At 40.2% G+C, this 22,503-nt stretch overlaps 1 protein-coding gene across 5 annotated transcripts in view; it reads left to right on the top strand.

Moving 5' to 3' along the window:
• Ctnna2 (catenin alpha 2) overlaps positions 1 to 22,503 on the top strand; it is a 1,115,196-nt gene that overhangs the window by 343,781 nt on the left and 748,912 nt on the right. For all 5 annotated transcript variants that reach the window (XM_027429452.2, XM_035448606.1, XM_027429453.2 and 2 more), the window contains one exon: positions 1,643 to 1,909. In XM_027429452.2, the coding sequence (XP_027285253.1) occupies positions 1,643 to 1,909 (267 nt within the window). The remainder of the gene's footprint in view (positions 1 to 1,642; positions 1,910 to 22,503) is intronic.

Below are 22,503 nucleotides of genomic sequence, written 5' to 3'. Positions count from 1 at the left end.
CAAGACCATCCATGTGTTACCTACGTAATGAGCACATTCAAAGAGACCCCAAGTGTGTCAAATATCATTTACTGATGTTTAACAATTGAACAACTATACCCTAGAAGTACTCAGTTGACAAGTCTACATGGCACTCAGCGAACAGCACCTCTTTCAGCATTTCCAGGAATGATGAGGACAAACTCTCAGATGTGCTGTTGAACGCTGAAAGAAAAGTGACTCCCCAGTGGTTTGGTTTTGAGAAAACCAAACCACTGTTGCCCTATTATTTTCTAGTCTTTCAACTTGAAGTTTGATGGGGCTATTGAAATAGCCTCGAAGTTAAGAGCACTTGCTACTCTTCCAGAGGACAGGATTCAGTTCCCCGTACTCATGTCAGATAGCTCACAACAGCTTTTGACTATAGCTAGGGGATTTAATGTCCTCTTTGGTCCCCAAAGGCACCAACATACATCACCACCCACCCACCCCCACACACACCACAGTACACATCCAAATAAAAGTGAATAAAAGTTGCCATTAGAGAGGTTTAAGTTAAAGAAAACATATGCAGGTGAGAGTGAGGTAGAATTGATACATGAAGCAATCGTTAATGTTGGCTTCCCTTTGTTATAAACGTAAACAAACCAAAGCTAGCAGGTCGGTGACTGATCTTTGGTTTTCCACTTGCTGAGAACAAACCCTGTGATGTCTACAAACCACTTACCTTGTAGGTGTCCTGGGCTGTGCATTCTTTCAGTGATATTTGTGTATTAAATGCCTCTTAGCTGGCCGACATTGTGCTGATGATTAGAAGAGTCAGCACTATCAAGATGGAGCCCCCTGCTGCAAGAGATCCTATGTAGGAGCGAAGCATGCTTGCAAATTCACTACAGTAATGTTCCACGAGTGCTGATGATAGGGATAAGGGTGTGGGGTGTTGTGGAAGAAGGAAGCTGGGTGGATTGGTTAGGAAATTGGTTTTAAATCCACAGCCAAGCACTGGGCCGAGCTCTGGGAGTCCTCCTGATGAAAGGGAGGTGGGATTGTACAAGCTCGGGGGTCAAGGACATGATGGAGGAACCCACAGAGACAGCTCACCTCCCTGCTTGGGAGAAACTTAGGCCCTCAGCATGTGTGTGATAGTTATATAGCTTGGTCTGTTTGTAAGGATCTGTCTCTGGAGCTTAGCTGGCTTTGGAGACCTGGTTTCCCATGCTGGTTACCTTGTCCAGGCTTGATGCATGGGGAGGAACTCCTTCCTACCTCAACTTGATGTGTCATGCTTTGTTCGTGCCTGTCCCTCTCAGAATGGATACAGAGGAGAGGGTGGGGAGGGAGTAGATGAGTGTTGAGGAGTGACTGGAGGAGAGGAGGGGGGCGGTAAGCTGTGGTTGGCATGCAAAATAAATGAAAAGGGTTAATTAAATAAAAAGGTGAGCCTAGTAGGTTGGACCCTGTCAAATGATAGTGTATATTGGACATCAGCCACTGACTTAGACATTTCATGGAGAAAGAGCAGTTTTGAGTCATTCTGGCAGCTACAAATAGCACAAGGGAAGGAAGAATTTCTAAAATCCACAATGTGCCCATGGGCCTGAGACTCCGATTCTCCCTGCAAACACTTCCACATAAGCCTTATGTGTGTTCCACTTTCTCACAGGAGCTGAAGGACCCTCACTGTAGGGACGAAATGGCTGCTGCCCGTGGAGCCCTGAAGAAGAATGCCACCATGCTGTACACAGCCTCCCAAGCCTTCCTCCGCCACCCAGATGTTGCTGCGACCAGAGCCAACCGAGATTATGTATTCAAACAAGTCCAAGAGGCCATAGCTGGAATCTCCAGTGCTGCTCAGGCCACCTCACCCACTGATGAAGCCAAAGGCCACACAGGCATTGGGGAGCTGGCTGCAGCCCTGAACGAGTTTGATGTAAGCATCTGGCTGATACCCACAGAGTCTGCACTTATCACACACACACACACACACACACACACACACACACACACACACACACACACACAGACACACATCTATATGTGCTATATATGCAGTATACATATATGTGCATGATTTACATAATTTAAGGGCTACTACAAGTTACAGGCATATAGTAGTATATATAGATTTTCTCAGAATTTTTTGACGGGAAGATAAACTGTATGATATGTATTACTGTTACTGGAAATCTAAAATATTGGGAGAGTCTAGTACACTAATCTTTAAAGACTATAACAACCATGTTTAAGAGGTCTGATTTCTGAAAGGTAGAAGGAACCTCACTCCCAAATCATTTGGGTAATCAATTTCATTAAATAAGGGACAAACATCCAATCAGCTGGGGTTAGATTGCATCTATACTGTGTCTCAGTGGAAAATTTCCCTCAATAGCTTCACTTTAAGTAAGTGACAAGCAAGCCCTATTACCCTAAATCCCTACCTAGTTTTCTAGTCTTTGAGTGTCCCCCTCTCTGGAGTGTTAGATACAAATCCCATAAAAGACCTACCCTCTGCATCTGTTCTTGCTGATGGAATATCCTAGAAGGGACTCAGGAGACTTTCTATGCCTGGACGATGGCCTTGCTGTGTAAGTGCATGAGAGGGTGTAGTCATCAGCAGCCAAGGATGACAGCACACCTTCAAGATGCTCATCCGTGCAGTGCAGTCATCTATCCTCTAGCATGTGATCCTGCATGATGAAAAAGACTTGGAGACTCGTGAATTCCCAGCCTCTTGATTTCATGGGTAGTTTGTTACTCAGTGGAGATGGGGATAGTAGAAAAAGTTTAGAAAAGAACTCACAGGAGAAATAAACTGGGTTACTTAGAAGCTTCTAGGACAGATGCAGGCTTTCTCTTGGGGGAGTGGACGTGAGGTTTTGGCAGCAAATGATTGGTTAGTGGCACGAAGGAAGGATCCTGAAGCAAACAGTGGGTGCCCTGGATTTGATATGGGGAATATAGTTGAGGAATAATTGGAATACTGGGGATTCTGGAGGTTCTGAGATCTTCTTTCTTAATTGATCAGTCTCTGTGAGTGCACACATGTACACATTCTTATACATGTACACACATCGATATATTTGAACTGACACCACATAGTGACTTTGGAGGATTTTTTAAAGTATTTATTTTTAAATATGCAGATATTAAATATATATGTTTGTGTGTCTCTGTGTGGGTGTGTGCTCGTGAGTGTCAGAGCCTGCAGAAGCCAGAGGAGCCTGATCCCCTGAAGCTGGAGTTGCAGGCAATTGTGAGTACCCAACTTGGGTGCTGTGAACCAAACTTGGGCACTCTCCAAGTGCTTGCTACTGCTGAGCAGTCTCTCCAGTCATTCTCAGGGTTTATGTAAGCATCGAATCTGAATTTAGTAATAAAAGGAATGGATGTATTACAGAATTGGGAACTTGGTACTATCTAATTCCATGTGCAACACTTCAGCAGGTAGCTCTCAATTTTTAGAAAAGAGCAACAGTTCAACATAACATTTGCAAGCTTTCATGAATATCAGTAAAGCTGTTCACTTTATTTTGTTACTTATTTTAATTTCCTCACACATTCTAAAAATACACAAAATGTAGATGTGCAGTGCCAAAAAAAAAAAAAAAAAAAAGGACTTCCTTTGCTGAGGGACAGCTTTACTCTGTGAGATTTCCTCTGCTGAGGGGCAGCTTTACTCTGTGAGTAATTCTGTGTCACAGGAAGGGTTTTTTTTTTCTGGAGTAAGAAAAATTAATAAATCCATATATTAATAGGGAAAAGAGTAGATCATGCATGCAGATATTAAAACATGCTGTATTGCTACTTTAAATGCATATTGAAACAAAAATTTTTAAAACAAGTCAAAAGTCATCAATAATCTAAAATGCAAAAATATTTTTAAACTAGAGCAATAATAAAACTAAGTTAAAAAGGGATTTATTATTTAGTGAAGTCTGATCCCATCCTTTTAATTACATAGCAGTTTCTTTTGTGATTGAACAGTAAGCAGTGGAAAGTAGTGGGCGGCTGGCCTGTCAGCTGCTGCCACCTTCTGTCCAGCAGTGGGATGGCTCCAGGTCCCTTCGTTCCCTCTAGTGCCAGACCATTTTCAAGAGCAGCTTTCCCCAGTAAGCATTCCATCTGAAGCATCACTGTGACATTAAAAGAGGCTTAGGATTCATAAAATCACATCTGAGCTCATTCCAGAAGTCTCAAATAGTGAAGTATGTCTACACCTTGAACCTTTAACCCTTTCATTTACCACAATGTTGCCTTCTTAGTTAGGGTGCAAAGGCCTTTGGGGAATTAGACACCAGCACAGCAGACTGATTAATCTACTTATTCAATTTCATTAGTTCAGTGAGTTACATATTAATTCATTTCATTGATCATAATGTTAACTAAGGATATTATGCATTAGTGAAGCAACTTTTGTTATGTTAATGACTTATACCAACCAGCACTTTATTATTAATGCTTATTTATTTGGAACTTGCAAGCAATGAAAATTACATGACAGTGACCCAATGTTTTACATTTTTTTCTTCCTTTTTTTGGTATTTTTCGAGACAGGGTTTCTCTGTGGCTTTGGAGGCTGTCCTGGAACTAGATATTGTAGACCAGGCTGGTCTCAAACTCACAGAGATCCGCCTGCCTCAGCCTCACGAATGCTAGGGTTAAAGGCTTGCACCACTACCGCCCAGGTACATTTTATGTTCAAAGGCTAACAAAAAAAATAACTTGTGTAGCTGTCTGAGCTGCAACCCAGAACAACAGCTGCCATTGGTGTAGCGACCTACCGGCTGCTCCATGGTAAACGAAATTTGTTTTCAAAACGTTCTGGCCAGTACTGCAGTTACTATTAAAATTTTAAAGAAATACACTATAACTAATCACTTGTAGATTTTCAATCATTTCTTATGCCAGGAAACCTAGATTCCTTAATATTTGAATTTTTTTCACTGAAAATAACAGACTGCTTCTCTTTATGGAACAATTATAAATGGGATGGAGAGTTTGTTTGGTCTTTGTTATTCCGCAGGTATTCTAACTTGAAATTGATTTAGAATTTCTAGGCATCTCCCTGAAATCCACATGCTCTTTACAGAATATGTTAGTCAGCCTCCTATAACTGTAACAAAACACTTGAAATAATCTCCATAAAAAGGAAGTTTGGAGAAGAGCAAAACATCTCAGTGGTTAAGAGTACTTGCTTTTCTTTCAAAGGACCAGAGTTAGTTCACAGTACCCAAGTCAGGTGACTCAACACTTCCTGCAGCTCCAGGGGACATGATGCTCTTCTGGACTTTGTAGGTACCCACACACATAGCACACACTCACACTCATGCATTACACACACACAAACACACACACACACACACACAGAGAGAGAGAGAGAGAGAGAGACAGAGACACAGAGACACAGAGACACAGAGACACAGAGACACAGAGAGACAAAGAGAGAGAGATTAAAAGAAAACTAGTAGTTCTGTAGAAAAAAGGCGGGTTATTTCGGCTCCCACTTTCAGAAATTTTAGTGTAAGACTAAGTAGATTCTTGTCAGAGCCCGTGGTGAGGCAGTGAAGAATGGCAGGAGTGTATAATGGGACAAGATGCTCACCTCAGCATAATAAGTAAGTGAAAAAGAAAGAGACCAAGGACCCAGTATCCCTTTAAGGACATATCCACCAGCACTCCTGGTGGGGGTCTAAACATTGAACATTAGAATACACTTATCCAAATCATACCACAGATACTGGCATTTCACTGAGTGACACTTTACCGCCCTGTTACTGACTTTCATGGTGATACATCATGTTGATAAATGACCTAATATCTACCTAAAGCAGTGGTAATTTATTTTTTTATTTTTTAAAAGATTTTACTTATTTATTTATTTATTTATTATGTATACAAGATTCTGCTTCCATGTATATCTGCACACCTGAAGAGGGCACCAGATCTCATAATGGATGGGTGTGAGCCCACCATGTGGTTGCTGGGAATTGAACTCAGGACCTCTGGAAGAGAGAGCAGTCAGTGCTCTTAACCTCTGAGCCATCTCTCCAGCCCAGCAGTGGTAATTTAAATAGTTAAATCTTGGCAATGCCAAAGTGAGAAGAGCTGTGTGGATAGAAGACAGATCTTCCTAGTCCATATTTCTCTTGTCTTAAAATTGAATATGAGAGGCAGTCAGTATAAGTAGTTATGAATGTCAATTTCAGTTTTTTTTTCCTCAAGAGATTTTTATTTATTAGTTCAAATTAGAAACAAGGCTGCTTCACATTTCAATTCCTCTACCTCCCCTCTCCCTCTACCTCCCCTCCCCCTAACCCCCCAATCCCCCATGTCATCACCGTTCTGCTCCACAGGGAGGGTTAAGGCCCTCCATGGGTTTCCCAGAGTCTGTCATATCATCCTGGGAAGGGCCTAGGCCCCTCCTCCATGTGTCCAGGCTGAGAGAATCCCTCCATGTGGGATGGGCTTCCAAAGACCCTTCTTACGCCAGGGATAAATACTGATCCACTACCAGCGGCCTCCTCATTGACATCCACCATCGGTGGTCTGGATCAGCCCTGTGCTGGCCTCCCAGACATCAGTCTGGGGTCCATGCTCTCCCCGGTTTTCAGGTCAGCTCTTTCTGTGGGTTTTACCAGCGTGGTCCCAACCACTTTGCTCTTCACTCCTCCCTCTCTGCAACTGGGTTCCAGAGTTCAGTTGAGTGTTTAGCTGTGGGTGTCAGCCTCTGCTTCTATCAGCCACTGGTTTCAGTTATTATGGGAAGTTGGATGTGATGTGGCTTAGAATGTTGCCACTAGGTCTGGGGAGCAGTTTCTGTCAGTAAACTGCTTATTGGACAAGCATGAGGCATTTACTTCAAAAGCCAGCATCCATGTAAAAAGACTAGATCAACAATGTACACCTACAACATCAGCACTGTTGATGGGAGTGAGTGACTGGTGGGTAGACACAAAAAGAACCCTAGAGCTTGCTGACCCCTTATTACAGCTGATTCAAGGAGCTCCATATTCAGTGATGACCCTATCTCAAAAATTCAAAAACAAAATCATGTGGAGAATGACTGGTGAAGATATCAGATGTTGTTTTCTGGCCTACACATTTGCACACACTCATGCATGCTCATCCATGAACACACACACAACAATCTTATAGTTACCTAGAATAAGGGAAAATTGATATTTTTGCATCCATTTGTTTAAAACCATAGGATTGGTTTGTAATGGGTAGTTATAATTAGGGCGCAATGCTTAGTCATCTATCTTCTGTCACCACTGAGCCTCTAATATTATATGATATAATATATATATCACAGCTATGATTGACAGAGAAAAATAAGCAAAGGTTCAAAAGCAGTATTCTAACAATTAGAAACTGCCAAGAGAGCCTCTAATCATGTGGCCGCAAAAGTACAATGATTGCTGATCAATGGGAAAATCATCAAGGTTTCGATTGTGGGAACTGGAGGAAGTTAATTCAGTCCTGTGACACTGTCCACTGAGGAATTCTGCACAGAATATTTTTAACAAGTAATGACTTCTCATGTGTGAGTCAAATGACAAGGCCAATTTTGACTGCTGGGAAACTTTTGAGAGTGGAGCTAACCTTAAAAGGTAATGCTGTTTTTTTTAATACTAAGTTGACCATGATCCTGCCCATGACAGGGGAATGGCTCAATTCCAGGTCATCCAGAGCTAGAGTGAGATCTCATCTTTAAAAAGGGGGAGGGAGAAGAGAGAAGAGAGCATTCCACATGGGTTTCTTGTAATTCTTTTGTGTAGATTAATGAATATACTTTGGAAAAGTTTAACCTTTAACACCTTATCTATAGAGGCTATCACTGGGAACATGGACATTGATTCTATTCATGAATCATATTTTCTTAAATTTAAATATGAATTTAAATTCATATTTAAGATAAAAAACTAATTCAGTCTTTTAAAATATAGTTTTTCTACGATGCCTGTTAACTCTGTGACATCGGTTGACCTTAACCTCACAGCCTCCTGCCATTTCAGCCTCCCTCATATGAAGATAAGTCACCATCCCACCTCCAACCAAATTGTCAGATAACCAAATCAGTTAAAATAAAAGGGGCCAGACACATGGCTCCGCAGTTAAGAGTGCTTGCTTTTCTTTCAGAGGACTGGAATCCCACTCTCAGCTCCCCTGTACAATGACTTGCCACTGCTGTACCGCCAGCTCCAGAAGATCTCACACTTCCTTCTGGGTTCCCCAGGCATCTACACTCTCAGCCACAAATGCACATAAACTAAAAAGTGAAAGAAATAACTGATACCTTTAAATATATATTATTTTAAATGAAGTCTTGAGTACTATATTGACTTCCCCTATGCTTAGCTTTCCCGTGACTTTCTTTTCCATTTGTCTGATGGATAATCTCTCATTTTGACGTGTTCCATTCCTTCTTCCCTTGCTCTGTGCTATATGTTCCAGGCCTAAGCAAAAATGCATCCTCACAGCTCCTTGAGAACCTGTGGTTGTTGTTTTTGTTGTTGTTGTTGTTGTTGTTGTTGTTTTTAATGCTTTCTGTCATCTGCTATCTCTTTTCTATCTGAAAGCTTGTTGAGTAGGTTCCTGTCACTTCTGGCAGCCCACAGCCTCAGTATGCCACCTCTGCTCTGGGCTGTCCCAGACTGTGACACTGTTCCAAATTGCTTCCAGAACTATTTTCACTCACAAACTCTTCAAGCATACCTTTTGAGATTTTTAATGCTTCCACCTTGGGAGAAGGGACCCTGGTACTAACCATGCAGCATCTTGCTTTGTTTTCACTGCTGCTGTGCCTTGTAAGATGCTGTCTGCAGTGGAGAATGGAGACAATATATCCTCAGTCACATAGATCTGACTGATAACTAAACATCCCAAGTCCACATAAGTTGTCCTGCTTAAAGTTTTTCATACCCACTTTTATTCTTTTGAAGTCTCCTCGTTTTTTGTGTGTTTTTTCAGTGTTTTTTTTTTTTTAATTCTTGATGAAACTGGAATTTGTGTTTCTGCTTTGCTGTTCAATGGATATGAGTGCTGGGGAATAGTATCAGCAAAAGAGACAGACCAGGAGGATAAAATCAGCTATGCCTGAAAAGAACGAGGGATCTAGGCTGAGTGTAATGCTCCTACTGTCCTCTGGTTGTGGGGGGGAGCATTGTTCTGTGATAGTCATTGACCAAAGACTATCTCCACTCTGAGCTTCTCTCAGGGGACATGATTGTTATCTAGCTCCATCCTAAAAAAGAAAAAAAAAATGCTGTTCAGTGCAGAGTTTGCATCCCAGAAACTCATTTAAGGAATGTGCCCTTACAGAAAGCGGAGTAGAGACTTCTGGATATCTGTGACTATTTACAACTCCAGACTAGATTATAGAGATCCAGAGTTAGAAGATGGTTTCAGTAGAGAATGAAAATTATCTCTGGATATGTTAGGTCAGTGGTTCAGATATATGACCTCAATGATTTCTGTTGGAAGAGTCTGAAGAAGTTAAGACCTTTTTGAATAGTGAAAGAATTCTCTTTTTCATTGTTTCCAAGATGAAGTGCATGTCATATGAGCACTCTGGTCCCCCTAGGAGCTGTGAACCAAAGCTCTGGACAGATCAGGGATTCTCAGCATCTCTGCCCTTGGGGTCTGTACAACCACAAGGAAAGATGAATGGATTTCAATGGAGATAACAAACTTTTTACAATAAACTCGTTTTCCAGTCCCTTCTAGGTTATAACTCTTCATTTCCCACAGGAACCAAGCTAGTTCTTCACTAGGAGGCTTCCACACTACATATCTCCTTTGACATCATTCTGGGCACAACATCTGGGAAACCCTGCGTTAAGTGGTGAAGATCCTTAATTAGTTTCTTTCTAATTAAGTTACATAAGAATGAAGAGAGAGAACAGAAGGTCCCATCCAAATACTATAATGTATTCATGAGGGGAATTCAAGCTGTAACTAACTGTTTGAAAGCAATTAGCAAAGTAGAGGACAAATGCATAAAAAACGAAAGCCAGTAAACAAACCTAGGAACATGTCACATACATCAGGACAATTTACTATTCCTAGTACATGCCTTTGAGAATTCTTGAACTAGTGAGAGCTTTGCTTCATGGCTCTTGGAGGGGCTGCAGCATCCATAGGAATAGCTATCCAGTCTGGAAAACAACAGAATTGGGGATTAATTGCACTACTCAAAAAAAATCTTGTTTCTAATTCAGATTTTAAAAATGATTAAAAAAAAACCCTTGGCTTCTTTAGGCTCTTTCATCAGAGATCTCTGAGATAATAGATGTGAGCCCTTGATCTAACTTTACCTAGACAGCAGGGTGAAGGATTTTTCTCCCAGAAACAGTGCCAGTATTCAACACATACATTGTTGCTCTTACCATGCCAGTTTTTCTTTAGTACTTCTATCAATAGTTTTTAATCACACTCTCTGATTTCTGTCCATCAAAATGAATGGGCACCACATGAACTCTAGGACCCTGAGGCAAGTCCAGGACTTGAATTCAGGAGGCTGGCAACTTACTCCAAGAACTAGATAACTGTGTAATCATTGGTACTGAGGTGTCATATCTCATGGTTTGGTCTTAGTGTAAAGTTTAGCTGTAAGACAGCTTAGATCTTTCACAAAGAGTAAACAGCATACAAAATACAGGGCATAAAAGAGAAAATTCTTAATGCCATTTGATGTGCTTGGGTGCATAACATGCTCTTAAATTCTCTCTCTCTCTCTCTCTCTCTCTCTCTCTCTCTCTCTCTCTTTGTGTGTGTGTGTGTGTGTGTGTGTGTGTGTGTGTGTGTGTGTGTGTGTGTGTGGTGTGGTGTGCACAGTGTAGAGGAAAGAGTAGAACAGTGGATGAATTCCTTAAGGAAATGACCAATGAGCCACATACAAAGAATGGGAATAAACTATGGGAAAAATATTTAGTTCTTATTTGTGTGTGTGTCTCTGTGTCTGTGTCTCTGTGTGTCTATGTGCAGGCACATGCATGTTTGTATTTCATTTAGGAGTACACAAAAGGCAGAGGAGTAGATTGAATCTCCTGGAGCTGGAATGAGAGTTGTTTGTGAGCAGCCCTTTATATGAGCAGAGATCTGAACTCTGGCCCTTTGCAAGACCAAGTGCCCTTAGCCACCGAGTATTATCAAATGGCTAAGTATGTACGAAGATATATACTTTGAAATTTAATAACAAATTCTATATCTGTGATTTTCCAATTTAGGTTAAACTACTGCTTTGAGCTCCTTCAATGTACATGGTGCACTGCTCATTCAACTTACCTTTAAAAGAAATTGTTTTCCTATTTGTTTGAGAAAGAGCCTCACTATACAGCCCCAGGTGGGATTCCCATTCTTTCGGACTTGACCTTCTGTGTGCTGGGGTTGCAAGTATGTGCCATCATACGTGGCTCTTACATGACATCAAAAACAAAAACAAACAAGTGAACAAAACAGTAAGAAAATCCAGTATGAATAACTTACTGCAAGATTCATCAATTCTCAGTCTCTTGCCTTCTCTAGATGAAGTGCTTCTCCATCTACCTGTTCCTTCTCACTGACTACATCTCACGTAGCTGTACAAGCATTAGTGTTCTAGCATTCTTTATTGTACACTGACATCTGGTGGCCAAACACTACAGTGGTACCTTGTATCCTTATCATGATAGACCATGATTTAAGTACATACTAGGGTCCAAATCCCAGGGATGCAAGTATCTATACTACCTCCCTGTTGACAGGCTCCAGAATGTGTTTGGTCTGCTCTGTACATTAATATCATTAAATATAAGTACTTAATACTTTCTGTAGTTGTCTGGAGATAGTAGGGATAGTAGCTAAGATTGATAAAGACACAGACAGCTCTGAATGGAGAGCCTCACAGGGAAGCATGGATGGAGCAGAGAGTGAGTCTATGTGTGGCTGTGGGACACAATCCACCAAGTTTATTAGAGAATCATCTTCCCTGCTTTTTCTCTACTAGACCCCCTCACCAGGTATAATCATCCACAATCCAGAGGCCATGCTGTGGGATGCGGACCCCACTCACCTTGCTTCTGAATGACTTTTTAAAGGATTTATCAACCTACGAATAATTTCTGACAGAAATTTTAACATTCTTAAGCAGCAGTGAGGGTGGGGGTAAACGCGCACATTCACACATGTTTGTGCATGCATGTTTGGGTGTGTGGGTGTTCATGCATGCCTGTCTTGGTGTATATTCATACACCTGGAGGTCACAGGTTAGCCCCCAGTGTTGATTCTTAGCTACCTTCTCATGTTTTGGTTTGGGACAAAGTCTTTCATTAGCCTGGAGCTTTGTCAAGTAGTTGCTGCTTCCTGAGCCCTGAACTCCAGGGACCTGCCTGTTTCCCATATTACCATGGGATTACAGGCATGCCTTTTCTTTCTGTTATATGGATTCTGGCAATCTAAGCTTGAGTCCTCGCACTTGAAAAGCAAGGGTTTTACCAACTGAGCCGTCTTGGAGGCCAGCAATTACTTACACTTCTGTCAACATTTTTTTCTCCAAGGAAATATTCCAGAGCAATTTAATTTAGTCTTGGACATTTCAGTCCTGAAAGGGGATTATGTGAATTACTGATGTGAATTACACATATGAGAATGGAATTTGGAATAGGATTTTAATAATTGCCACTTAAATCCTTGTTTTCCTGCCTTTCAGGCTTTAAATAAAATTATTATACTTCCAATCTTGGGTTCGTTTGCCTGAGAAAAGTGTAAGAATCTGTATGTTCCTTGAGTAATTCATTTTCTCTTTTGAGAAGATTGGCAGGTTTTATTTTTGGTCTTAGTACACCTTTATTTCAAATAGTTAGTGCTAAATGAAACTCTAAATGCTAATGTAGTTGATGAAAATTTTAAAGATTGTCCACATGGGACAAACAGTATAATTTTGATTATCACTGATTTATTAGTTGTGCTTCAATATTGGGAACCACATGAGAGCTTTTGTCTAATGAAGTGATTATGGAGAAGCATGTGGTCTATTTAAATAGCTCAATTATTCAAACTTAGACTTGTCCTATGAACTCTTTGATTAATAGTGCTAATCTTTTAATTTTCTACAAAAATTGCTTTTACTTATGAATATGTGTGTGCCTGTTTTGCCTGTATGTGACCCATGAGCACATAGGTGCCCACAGAAGTCAGAAAGTGGCATAAGAACCCCTGGAATTACAGACCGTTGTGAGGCACTAACAAGGAGGGCTGGTATTCAAACTCCTCTAGAAGAGGAGCAAGTGCTCTTCACCCATGACCCATCTCTCCATTTCCAACAGTGTTATGCTGTGATTAGCATTCCAGAGATCAACCATTTTATGCTCTTCCTATGGGATGGATATATTAACAGAATATACTGAAATTCAGTTTAGTAGTTATTTACATCTCTGGGGATTTAATTTAGCTAAGTGGCATAGCACACATATACACACAGCATACTATCATCCTACTTGTTTCCAAAATTTCTAATTTAGATTTCTTTTCAACTAAACTCATTTAGTCAGTTGCTTCTCACACTTAATTTTGGGGAATGAATTGGTAAAACTTTACTATTGTTTATCAAGTCTCTTCATTTCTCCAAATTTTCTGATTTCATGTTTTTTTTTATAAATTCAGCAGTAATTTATCTAAAACTGTAGAAAAATACTACCCCCCCAACAACCAAGTCCATATATAAGAAGTTGGTTCATCCCATTGCTAGGAACGTACTCTCTAATGTAGGCCACTATGGTTACCCTGTTAATACTACCAAATGCTAGAGAGAAGAGAACAGTATAGAACCAATAGAAATGATTGTGTTTCAGTCCTGCTTTGTATTTCCATTCATGATCTTGTTTCTCTATCACTATACAATGTCAGTCATATGGTGAAAGAATGAAATCAAGAGAGATACCACCTCATAATGTGTATAACTCTCTGAAGATGCCCCAAATAAGCACGTCATGATGTCATGTAAGTAAAATAAAATACCTTTTGTACAAATGAAGCTTCAGTGAGGATCTCATCTGGACTGGAGAAATAGCTCAGTCAGTAGAGTGTCTTGGTACCATGGATTCATTCCTCAGTACCACATAAAACCACTGGATGGCTGATGCCTGCAATGCAGCCACTGAGAAATAGAGGCAGGAAGATCAGGGATGGTAGGTCATCCTTCCTTACATAGAAGAATTTGGAACTGACCTGGGGACCAGCCCTGTCTCCAAGAATATAAAAGCAGAAGCAACTCAACTCACAAAGGCTCAGAGACCCAAACAAATCTTTCCGAGGGCTCTTTAGAACTGGCCTCAGAATGAACTCTAGACATGACACTTTTTTCCCACATATGGAGCTTTTCCTGTCTTAGTAGATCAGGAAACTGATGATTTGTGTGTCAGTTTTAAAACTGTCTTGCAATCACCTACAAATGTACTCACATTTCCCCCACACACTGAAGATCACAGTGCTGGTCATCTTAACAAAATTATCTGTTACTATTTCTTTGTCTTGCTCTGGGCATCAGCTTTGGAAGGTTTTTTTTTTTTTTTTTTTTTGTGTGTGTGTGTGTGTGTGTGTGTGTGTGTGTGTGTGTGTGTGTGTGTGTCACCTCATGACACACACAACAACAACAGGTGATTGTATCTGGAAAGAAACATTGGGAGGCAGAGGACAGAGCATGCCAGTCTTGATTTTTTTTTTTTTAAGAATCCTTTCAGAAGAATTTATTGACAGTGTTGTATGACCTTTGTCAAAGCCAGATGTGAACAAGTTTGTACCTCTAGTATATAATACCTTCCACAATGACCAAGCTCCCAGAACTTTCACCCTAGCTCCTAACAGTCCCATACTGGGACCAAATTTAATCACAGTGGATCTTTGAGCAATAGGCTTAAATAGTTTTGTAGTCATTGTGTGTAATCTTATAATGCCAGCACTCAGGAAGCTGGGGTGAGAGGACCCATTCCCTTGAGACAAAGTCAGGCTACATAATAATAATAAAAAAAACCCTGCCTACAAAACCAAAATGAAAACCAAGATTTATTAAAATGTACTCAAACCAGTTTCACATTCTTTGTCCCAACATAAACTTGTGGTAGGGCATAAATAATTCATAAGGTGAGTGCCATATTTCTGTATCAAAATAGAAACTCTAGCACTTACATTTGATAGCTTAACTTATTCTAAGGGATGTTCATACATGGAACACGAGTGTCCATATTGATTCACAGTTGTTGGCATTAACCACAGTGTGATTCTTAAAATACCTTCCCTCTGTGGCAAAGCTGACCAGATGGGCACAGATGTGTGAAATCATCTTCACTTGAAAGCAGGATCATGTTCTGCACTGTCAGGTAACTTGCCTATGAACCATATCACTGTGAAGAATTTTTTGGTACTAGTTAATTTGAATGTGTGAACAAAGGTTTCCAAGCCTTGTAATTCCTGCAGTATTAGATGTGAGACAGTATTGAGACTGAGAAATATCACTGAGCAGAAAGACATTTTCCAAAGTTTTTTTTTTTTTAAAAAAAATAAAGATCCTCACAGACTTGAAGAACGATGGCATTTGTAGTGATCTGCAGGAGTGGGGATTCATTTACAGGGAAGAATAATGTCCTTGATCTTCGATCGGCACCCAGGGTGTGACAGCTTGTGACAGGTTGGACGCATGCTGCTATCACTTCTGATTCTTTTCTGACTACAGACCAGAGTCACTGTTGCAATCCGGATCAGCAAAATAATCCGAAAGTGACATAAGGCAAAGGCTGCCCTTTATTATGTTATCATATCATCTGTGAGATGACCCTGCAGTGAGCAGATAGGCAAAACAATTTGTAATCAAGATGCCATTCTGTGTGTGTGTATATATGTGTGTGTATAATGTGTATGTGTGCATATATGTATGTGAATACATTATTCATATGGTTTTTCATTGCCTTTTGCTTTCCTCATATTATATTTTTGCATTTTTACTAATAACAATTTTTCTGATTTTATTTCAGTTGCTATGGGCTAGGCCCTGTCTTATCATTTATAGTCAAGAAAGATACAATGACAGGCCAGCCAGATGTAGATAAGTGTACAGGGGCTTCGAGGTTGTGTCAATTTGACAGTAAAAGTCAATCAGCACAGTCCATAAGACCAAAATCTGTATGAACAGAGCTATCTACTGGAGTTTCTCTAGAAGATGGGCTTGCTGCCTTCAGAGATTGTTGTGTGTGCACATATGCACAGTGTTCACACACGTGTATGTATATTCCTGTGTGTATGTGCATTACGTATGTTCACATGTGCATGTGTGTGTTCATGTGTGTATTATGTATGTGCATGTGTGTATGCATAAATCACTGGGCTCAATTTGTGGTTTTAATCACTAAAAAGCTATATATCTTAAAAATAAAGTTTTCTCAGGCTGGAGAGATGGCTCAGAAGTTAAGAGCACTGGCTGTTCTTCCAGAGGTCCTGAGTTTAATTCCCAGCAACCACATGGTGGCTCACAACCATCTGTAATGAGATCTGGTGCCCTCTTTTGGCCTGCAGGGATATGTTCAGACAGAACACTGTATACATAATAAGTAAATCTATAAAAAAAAAAGTTTTCTCTTATACTGAAATTCCTAACCTTATTATTAAAGCACCTCATCTGCCTGCCCTCATCAGCCTGTGCTGTGATTATGTCAGCCCTAGGTAGGAGACTTATTTCCAAGATATGACTATCATATCATGGTTGTGAGAATTCTAGTGCAGTCTCCCTCTTGGGCAGTTTTCACACCTGCACAGAAGAACCTGACGTATATTTCACAAGGCTGACTGAGCTGTATCACTGTCAGGTGGCTTCTTCTTCATCATTCCATCCTCTTTCAGCCCATTCTGTCCCTCTGCCAGTAAAGTTGTCTTTCTCAAAACCAGATACAGTTGCCACTTTTTTGCTATGCTCTTCAAGGAGTTTAAACTTCTGTACATAATCCCACTGACTACAATAGGTCCAACATCTCAGTCTGTTGAGTAGAGGGCACCTGGCTCTCCAGAGAGATCTGAACTGCCTAAGTTCTCTTCTCACCCCTGCCTGACACCTGACCCCTGTCCCTTCTTTGTGATTTCCTTTTCTCAGAAGTAGTATGGGGCTAACATGGCCGCTAGGCTTATTTTGATAATTAATAATTGACAGAAATATTTGGTGATGTGATTGAAAAGAAGAAAACAACACATGCTAGCCATTGAGATCTGGTGCCCTCTTTTGGCCTGCAGGGATATGTTCAGACAGAACACTGTATACATAATAAGTAAATCTATAAAAAAAAAAGTTTTCTCTTATACTGAAATTCTTAACACTTATTATTAAAGCACCTCATCTGCCTGCCCTCATCAACCTGTGCTGTGATTATGTCAGCCCTAAAAATAAAGAAAACTTTATTTTTAAGATATATAGCATTTTAGTGATTAAGACCACAAATTGAGCCCAGTGATTTCACTTTCTGAAAATGGATGTCAGGCTGGAGAGATGGCCCGGTGAGTAAAGGCACTTGCCATCAACTCTGAAGACTTGAATTTGATCCTGGGACTCGAATGGAGAAAGGTGAGGCCTGACTTCCATAAGTCATCCTCTGACCTGTAAGCACACACTGTGGCGTGCCTGCCACACCCCCACACATTTGAAATTTTAGCTTTAGGGGATCTGACACCCTCACCCAGCCTCCACAGGTAATGCACACATCCAGAAACCCACTCATGGACACTTGTATATACCCATAATAAAAATCTAGAAGTAAATCTTTTAAAATATCAGTTATTCATACTTTTATGAAAATAACTTGTAAATTCATACTTTAGTAAACACCATTTAAATTCTATATAAGGAATAAATAAAAATCAGTATAGCTATTTGGGATTAGCTGGGGCCTATGTGCAGGGAACTATTGTATCTGTCTTTTTGCCCTATTTAATTATTGAACCACCTGTAATAAATTATTGTGAGGCAAGGCTAATTTTGTCAACAATTAACTGCTGCTAGGCTACAGTAGAATACTCTAGAAATAAAGATCTATGCCATGACCAGACAAGTGCTACTAGCTTGGACTCACGCAGTCCAGCCCTGTTCGCCTCTAAGGGAGGCTTTACATAGGCTGCCCAACAGAGTAGGTGTAGGAGGTAAGATAAAAGAGGGTGGAAGGGGAACTGGGTTGGAAGAGAAGTAAGGAACTTTTGGTGCCACAAAGAAAATGACAAGAGGGACCTAGAAGGGAGAGGAAGCAGTTGCCGTTGCTACCATGTGCTATACAGATAAGTAAATAACGTTGATTCAGTCCAGCAATCTAGTGGGTTTGCACATTCTTAGATGATGACAGATTTCTGAAAAATAGTAAGTCTTCTGTCTTCCAATCAGCTCTTGAACCAGGATTTTTCCAAAATTTGAAATGCAGCCCACTTAAAAACGTGTCTTGTGTCAGCAAACTTTACTTCTGATGCCTCGCAGTACCTGGCATATACTAGACTCTCAATAAACATAGAAAGAGCAAGAAGTCAGTGAGTAAGTGCCAATAACTTCTGCTACCAGATGAGGCAAGATGAGCCAGTCATTTATTTGATTCAGAAAGCTTTCTTACATCAGAGAAACTCACATTCAGGGGGAATAAAAAGTAATCGACAGGATAAAAATTATTAGCAAAAATAAGAAGAGCGACTTATGTTCAATATTATTAGGTGAAAAATCATTGTACATTTTCTCCTGGATTTTGCAGAACTTCAACATTACTGGCTCATCTGCCTTAGGGTTCACTTGTGTGTGCTTCCTTCGCAGGTCACTCACCACTGAGGCATCACTTCCCTTTAGTCATTTCTTTCCCCAAGGCTACACCCTCCTTGATGTTCACAATTGTCCCTCTTTTGGTTCTTCTCCTGACTATTAGACTGCTGTGTTTTTTAAATGTGTTCTGCTTTCCTGTGACCACAGTTTCTCCAGATAGCTTTCCTTTGTGTCATGTGACTCTCACTCAAGGGCTCCTTCTGTGAGCATCTCATAGAATACATGCAGTTCTCTAGTTCCGGCCTCTTTCTAGAATTCCAGGTCTGTGCTCAACTCTGTGTGCAAAATCTGAAACTGCCTGCTTTCTAATTTCTTCTAACTATACAATGAATGTCTTTGCCATGTCCAACATACCTGTTCTTCACACACACACACACACACACACACACACACACACACACACACACACACACACACACACACACGGGGAGGGGGGGGCTTACCAGCTTTCTTCTCTAGCCAGTTTTTTCTATGTATTCAACCCCTCATTCAGTGCTCCTAGCTTCCTCATTCCAACTCCATCACTAGCTGTCCCACCCTCCTGCCCCTCATGCCAGCCACCCTTGTCCTCTGAATATGATTCTGGTGGCAAGGTAAACTTTAAAGCATAGATTTTAAGATATTTTCTCAAATCATTTCAGTATTTATCATCCTTCAAATGTATGGCCACTTTTTCAATTTACATATTGCCCATCATGATTTGCCTCAGCCAAAGTTTCCTCTTTTATTACTAAGCTCAGACTTTACAGAAAGAGCTTATTTGGGGACTCGTCCTGTATAGTGTTTTAAAACACTTTGGACTATTCCTGAGCAAATGGGTTAAGGGAGGAGACTTTCTTTATCTCTCCATTTCTGACCCTCCTGGTGGAGAGGGAGATGTCCTTGCCTCAGACACCTAGGGAGAACGGAAGCCATCAAGGTTGAAGGTGCCCTTTAAAGGCATGGCAGACTCAACCTTATAGATTCTACCACATTACAGCTAGATCTTAAAATTTCAGATTCATAAGTGCTTTAAACCATAAATTAGCTCTGAGCCCATTGTGTCCTTTCTGGAAATATCTTCTTAAATATACATATAGGTATGCTGACTGACTTCTTAGACATCTCTCAATGCCATCAACAGTCCAAATTAACAATATTCCTTTCCTAATTCTCCTGATTGCTTCAACCACTATTGCCCCATGTCAACACAGTGCTATATGCAGAGGAAAATCAAATGTTTCAAGCTTGTGCCATAACAATGGCTATTTAAGCTCATTCATACTTTCCTCTGAACTCTTATCCCATTCAGAAAGCATCTGATAAATGGATGCCTAAATGCATATGTTAACCTGTTGATTTTAGTGACTACTTGGTTTATGCATATCAATATGTTTGAACTGTTTGAACTATTGCTTTGCAAACTACTTCACAGTAGTCATCTGTATCTTTGTGAACACTCTTATATGTGTTAATGGGCATTTATTATCATTTTGCTCAGCTTAGTTTTTTGGGGGGTGTGTGTTTTCCAATGTTTTACAGAGTTGATATAATTTAAGTATTGAAAACAGACTTGCATCAGACTCTGAAGTTCAAAAGTGAATATGACATTCTCATTAATCAAAAAGAATATTTCTAAGCCGTGTGATGTTTCTTGATAAGTAATTAACACATTGCACATTATTACTGGGAAATACAAACACTTTCTTTCCCAACTTAATTTGCCTGCTTAAAAAACAGATAGAAAAAGATAGATGAGTTTATGTTCAAGGTATATGTGTTTCTTCCTTGGCCAGTGAACTAATTTCCATTTCATATTTGTAGAGTATTGATACAATTATTCTCTCATCAGACATGGAATTTGAGTGCATAACCAGTTTGTGGAAATCACCTCATAATTTATTAGGTTGATAACAGCAATTAAGTCACAATTGCTTCTGAGAAATACAAATTGACTTTCTTTCTAAGTGGATAATTTAAGATTCTGAATTGCAGATGCAGACTGTAATGGATTTCTGGGATAAGAAGTTTGTTTTTACAAGTCTTAAACTTAAATTTTCCAACCACTGACAATCCAGTAAGGACTGATCCAAATTATAATTACTCTGTGGCATTTCTTCATTTTCCCCTCTGGCTGTTTATCTTCTGATTGCTTATGGATGAAATGGAGGAGGGGATTTTAGGTAGAAATATATCAGCATTCCTATGGTTTTTCATCTACTTGAAAAGATAAGATTCAGGATGTCAGGGCTGCCAATCAGTTGGTAGAGTGCTTGCCTATCCTGAAGGAAGCCTTGGATTCGATCCCGGTACAGAATAATACTGGCCTGATGGTACAGACCTATAACCCTAGCACAGGGAGGTGGAGGCTAGACAATCAGAAATACAAGGCCATTTTAAGCTCCATGATGAATCTGAGAGTAACCTGGGGTCCATGAGATTATTAAAACAAACAAACAAACAAACAAACAAACAATGTTTGAAAATTCATTCTTAGCCTGAAGACCATACAAAACTAGACAATAGACCTTTTGGGCCACCATTGGCTGAGGCTAATTGACTCAAACCCTCAGGAGAGATTTCCAAATTGTCATAACATTCTGTTACTGTGGCCCTACTGCTGCGCTGAGCCTTGCCTGTTCACACAGAGCCCTCTATGTTCATGTGCCCACCCTTGCACCATGCCTATGGCTTTCGTTTACAATGCATGGAATTTTAAAGTAGTTCTTTTTCTAGGTGAGTCAGGATCAAACATTATGAAAATTTAAAGTAATCTGTCTTTCTAGATGCATCACGATAGTGGAAATTTATTGACAAGAGGAGCTGACTCTCTCAGGTAGACTCCCCTTCTATTGTGAGCACAAATGGCATCTGTCATCAGGACAGGGTACTTTTCATTAACTCTAAATATGAAGGTCACCGAGCCACCTCAGACATCAGAGCATACTGAAACGCACACATCTAACTGTCCATCTGTGTCTGTCTGCACATATTGTGTTCATTTTCAAACTCTAAATCAGTTAATCAGTGTAAAGCCATGAATTGCTTATATGGAAACATTTCCACAAGCTGCAGGAGATACTAAATTGAAAGCAAAACATCCCTTTTGGCAGTATTTCTTACATGGACTGTCTGTCTCTCTCTCACACACAAACACTCTCTTGTGCATGAGCATGCATGTATATGTGTTCACACAGATGTAAAACATCCACACACAGACAGAATAAGCAGATTTTAAGAGTGGCATGTTCGAAAACAAGTAGTTGAACAAGTAGGAAGGCTGACTTGGAACCCTGATTATGAAGTTAAAGTGTAATGTAGAGTGAACCAGGAAACCAAAGCAAGAGAAGAGCTATTTCAAGCTGTTTAATCATTGATATTTATTGTTTACTCTGTGGCATGTATCAGTGTGACCTTTTTAGGTGTGTTTAGGTGTATTTTAAATGTATTGAAATTTTTAATCACTCAAGAGTACAGGTGTGACTAATGTCACTCTTTTCATTGCAGGTGACCAAAGTGTTCACTATTTAAGCCACTTGAGCCCTGGTCTCCTTGAACAGCTCCAATAGAATCCTTAGATGGCAACTTTTAAGTAACAGAATTGTTTTTTCTCATAGTTCCTGTGGCTAAGGCATCTAAGATGAGATGCTGCTGTGTTTCCTTATGTGGCGAGTGCTGCCCTCTGGCTACAAGATGCCCCTTATTGCTACATCTTATAGACAGGGGAGCATTTCATT

Source organism: Cricetulus griseus, chromosome 8, assembly GCF_003668045.3.
Source record: "Cricetulus griseus strain 17A/GY chromosome 8, alternate assembly CriGri-PICRH-1.0, whole genome shotgun sequence".
NCBI lineage: Eukaryota > Metazoa > Chordata > Mammalia > Rodentia > Cricetidae > Cricetulus > Cricetulus griseus.
Note: the sequence above shows the minus strand (reverse complement) of the source record. Positions and strands in the feature narration are given on the sequence as shown.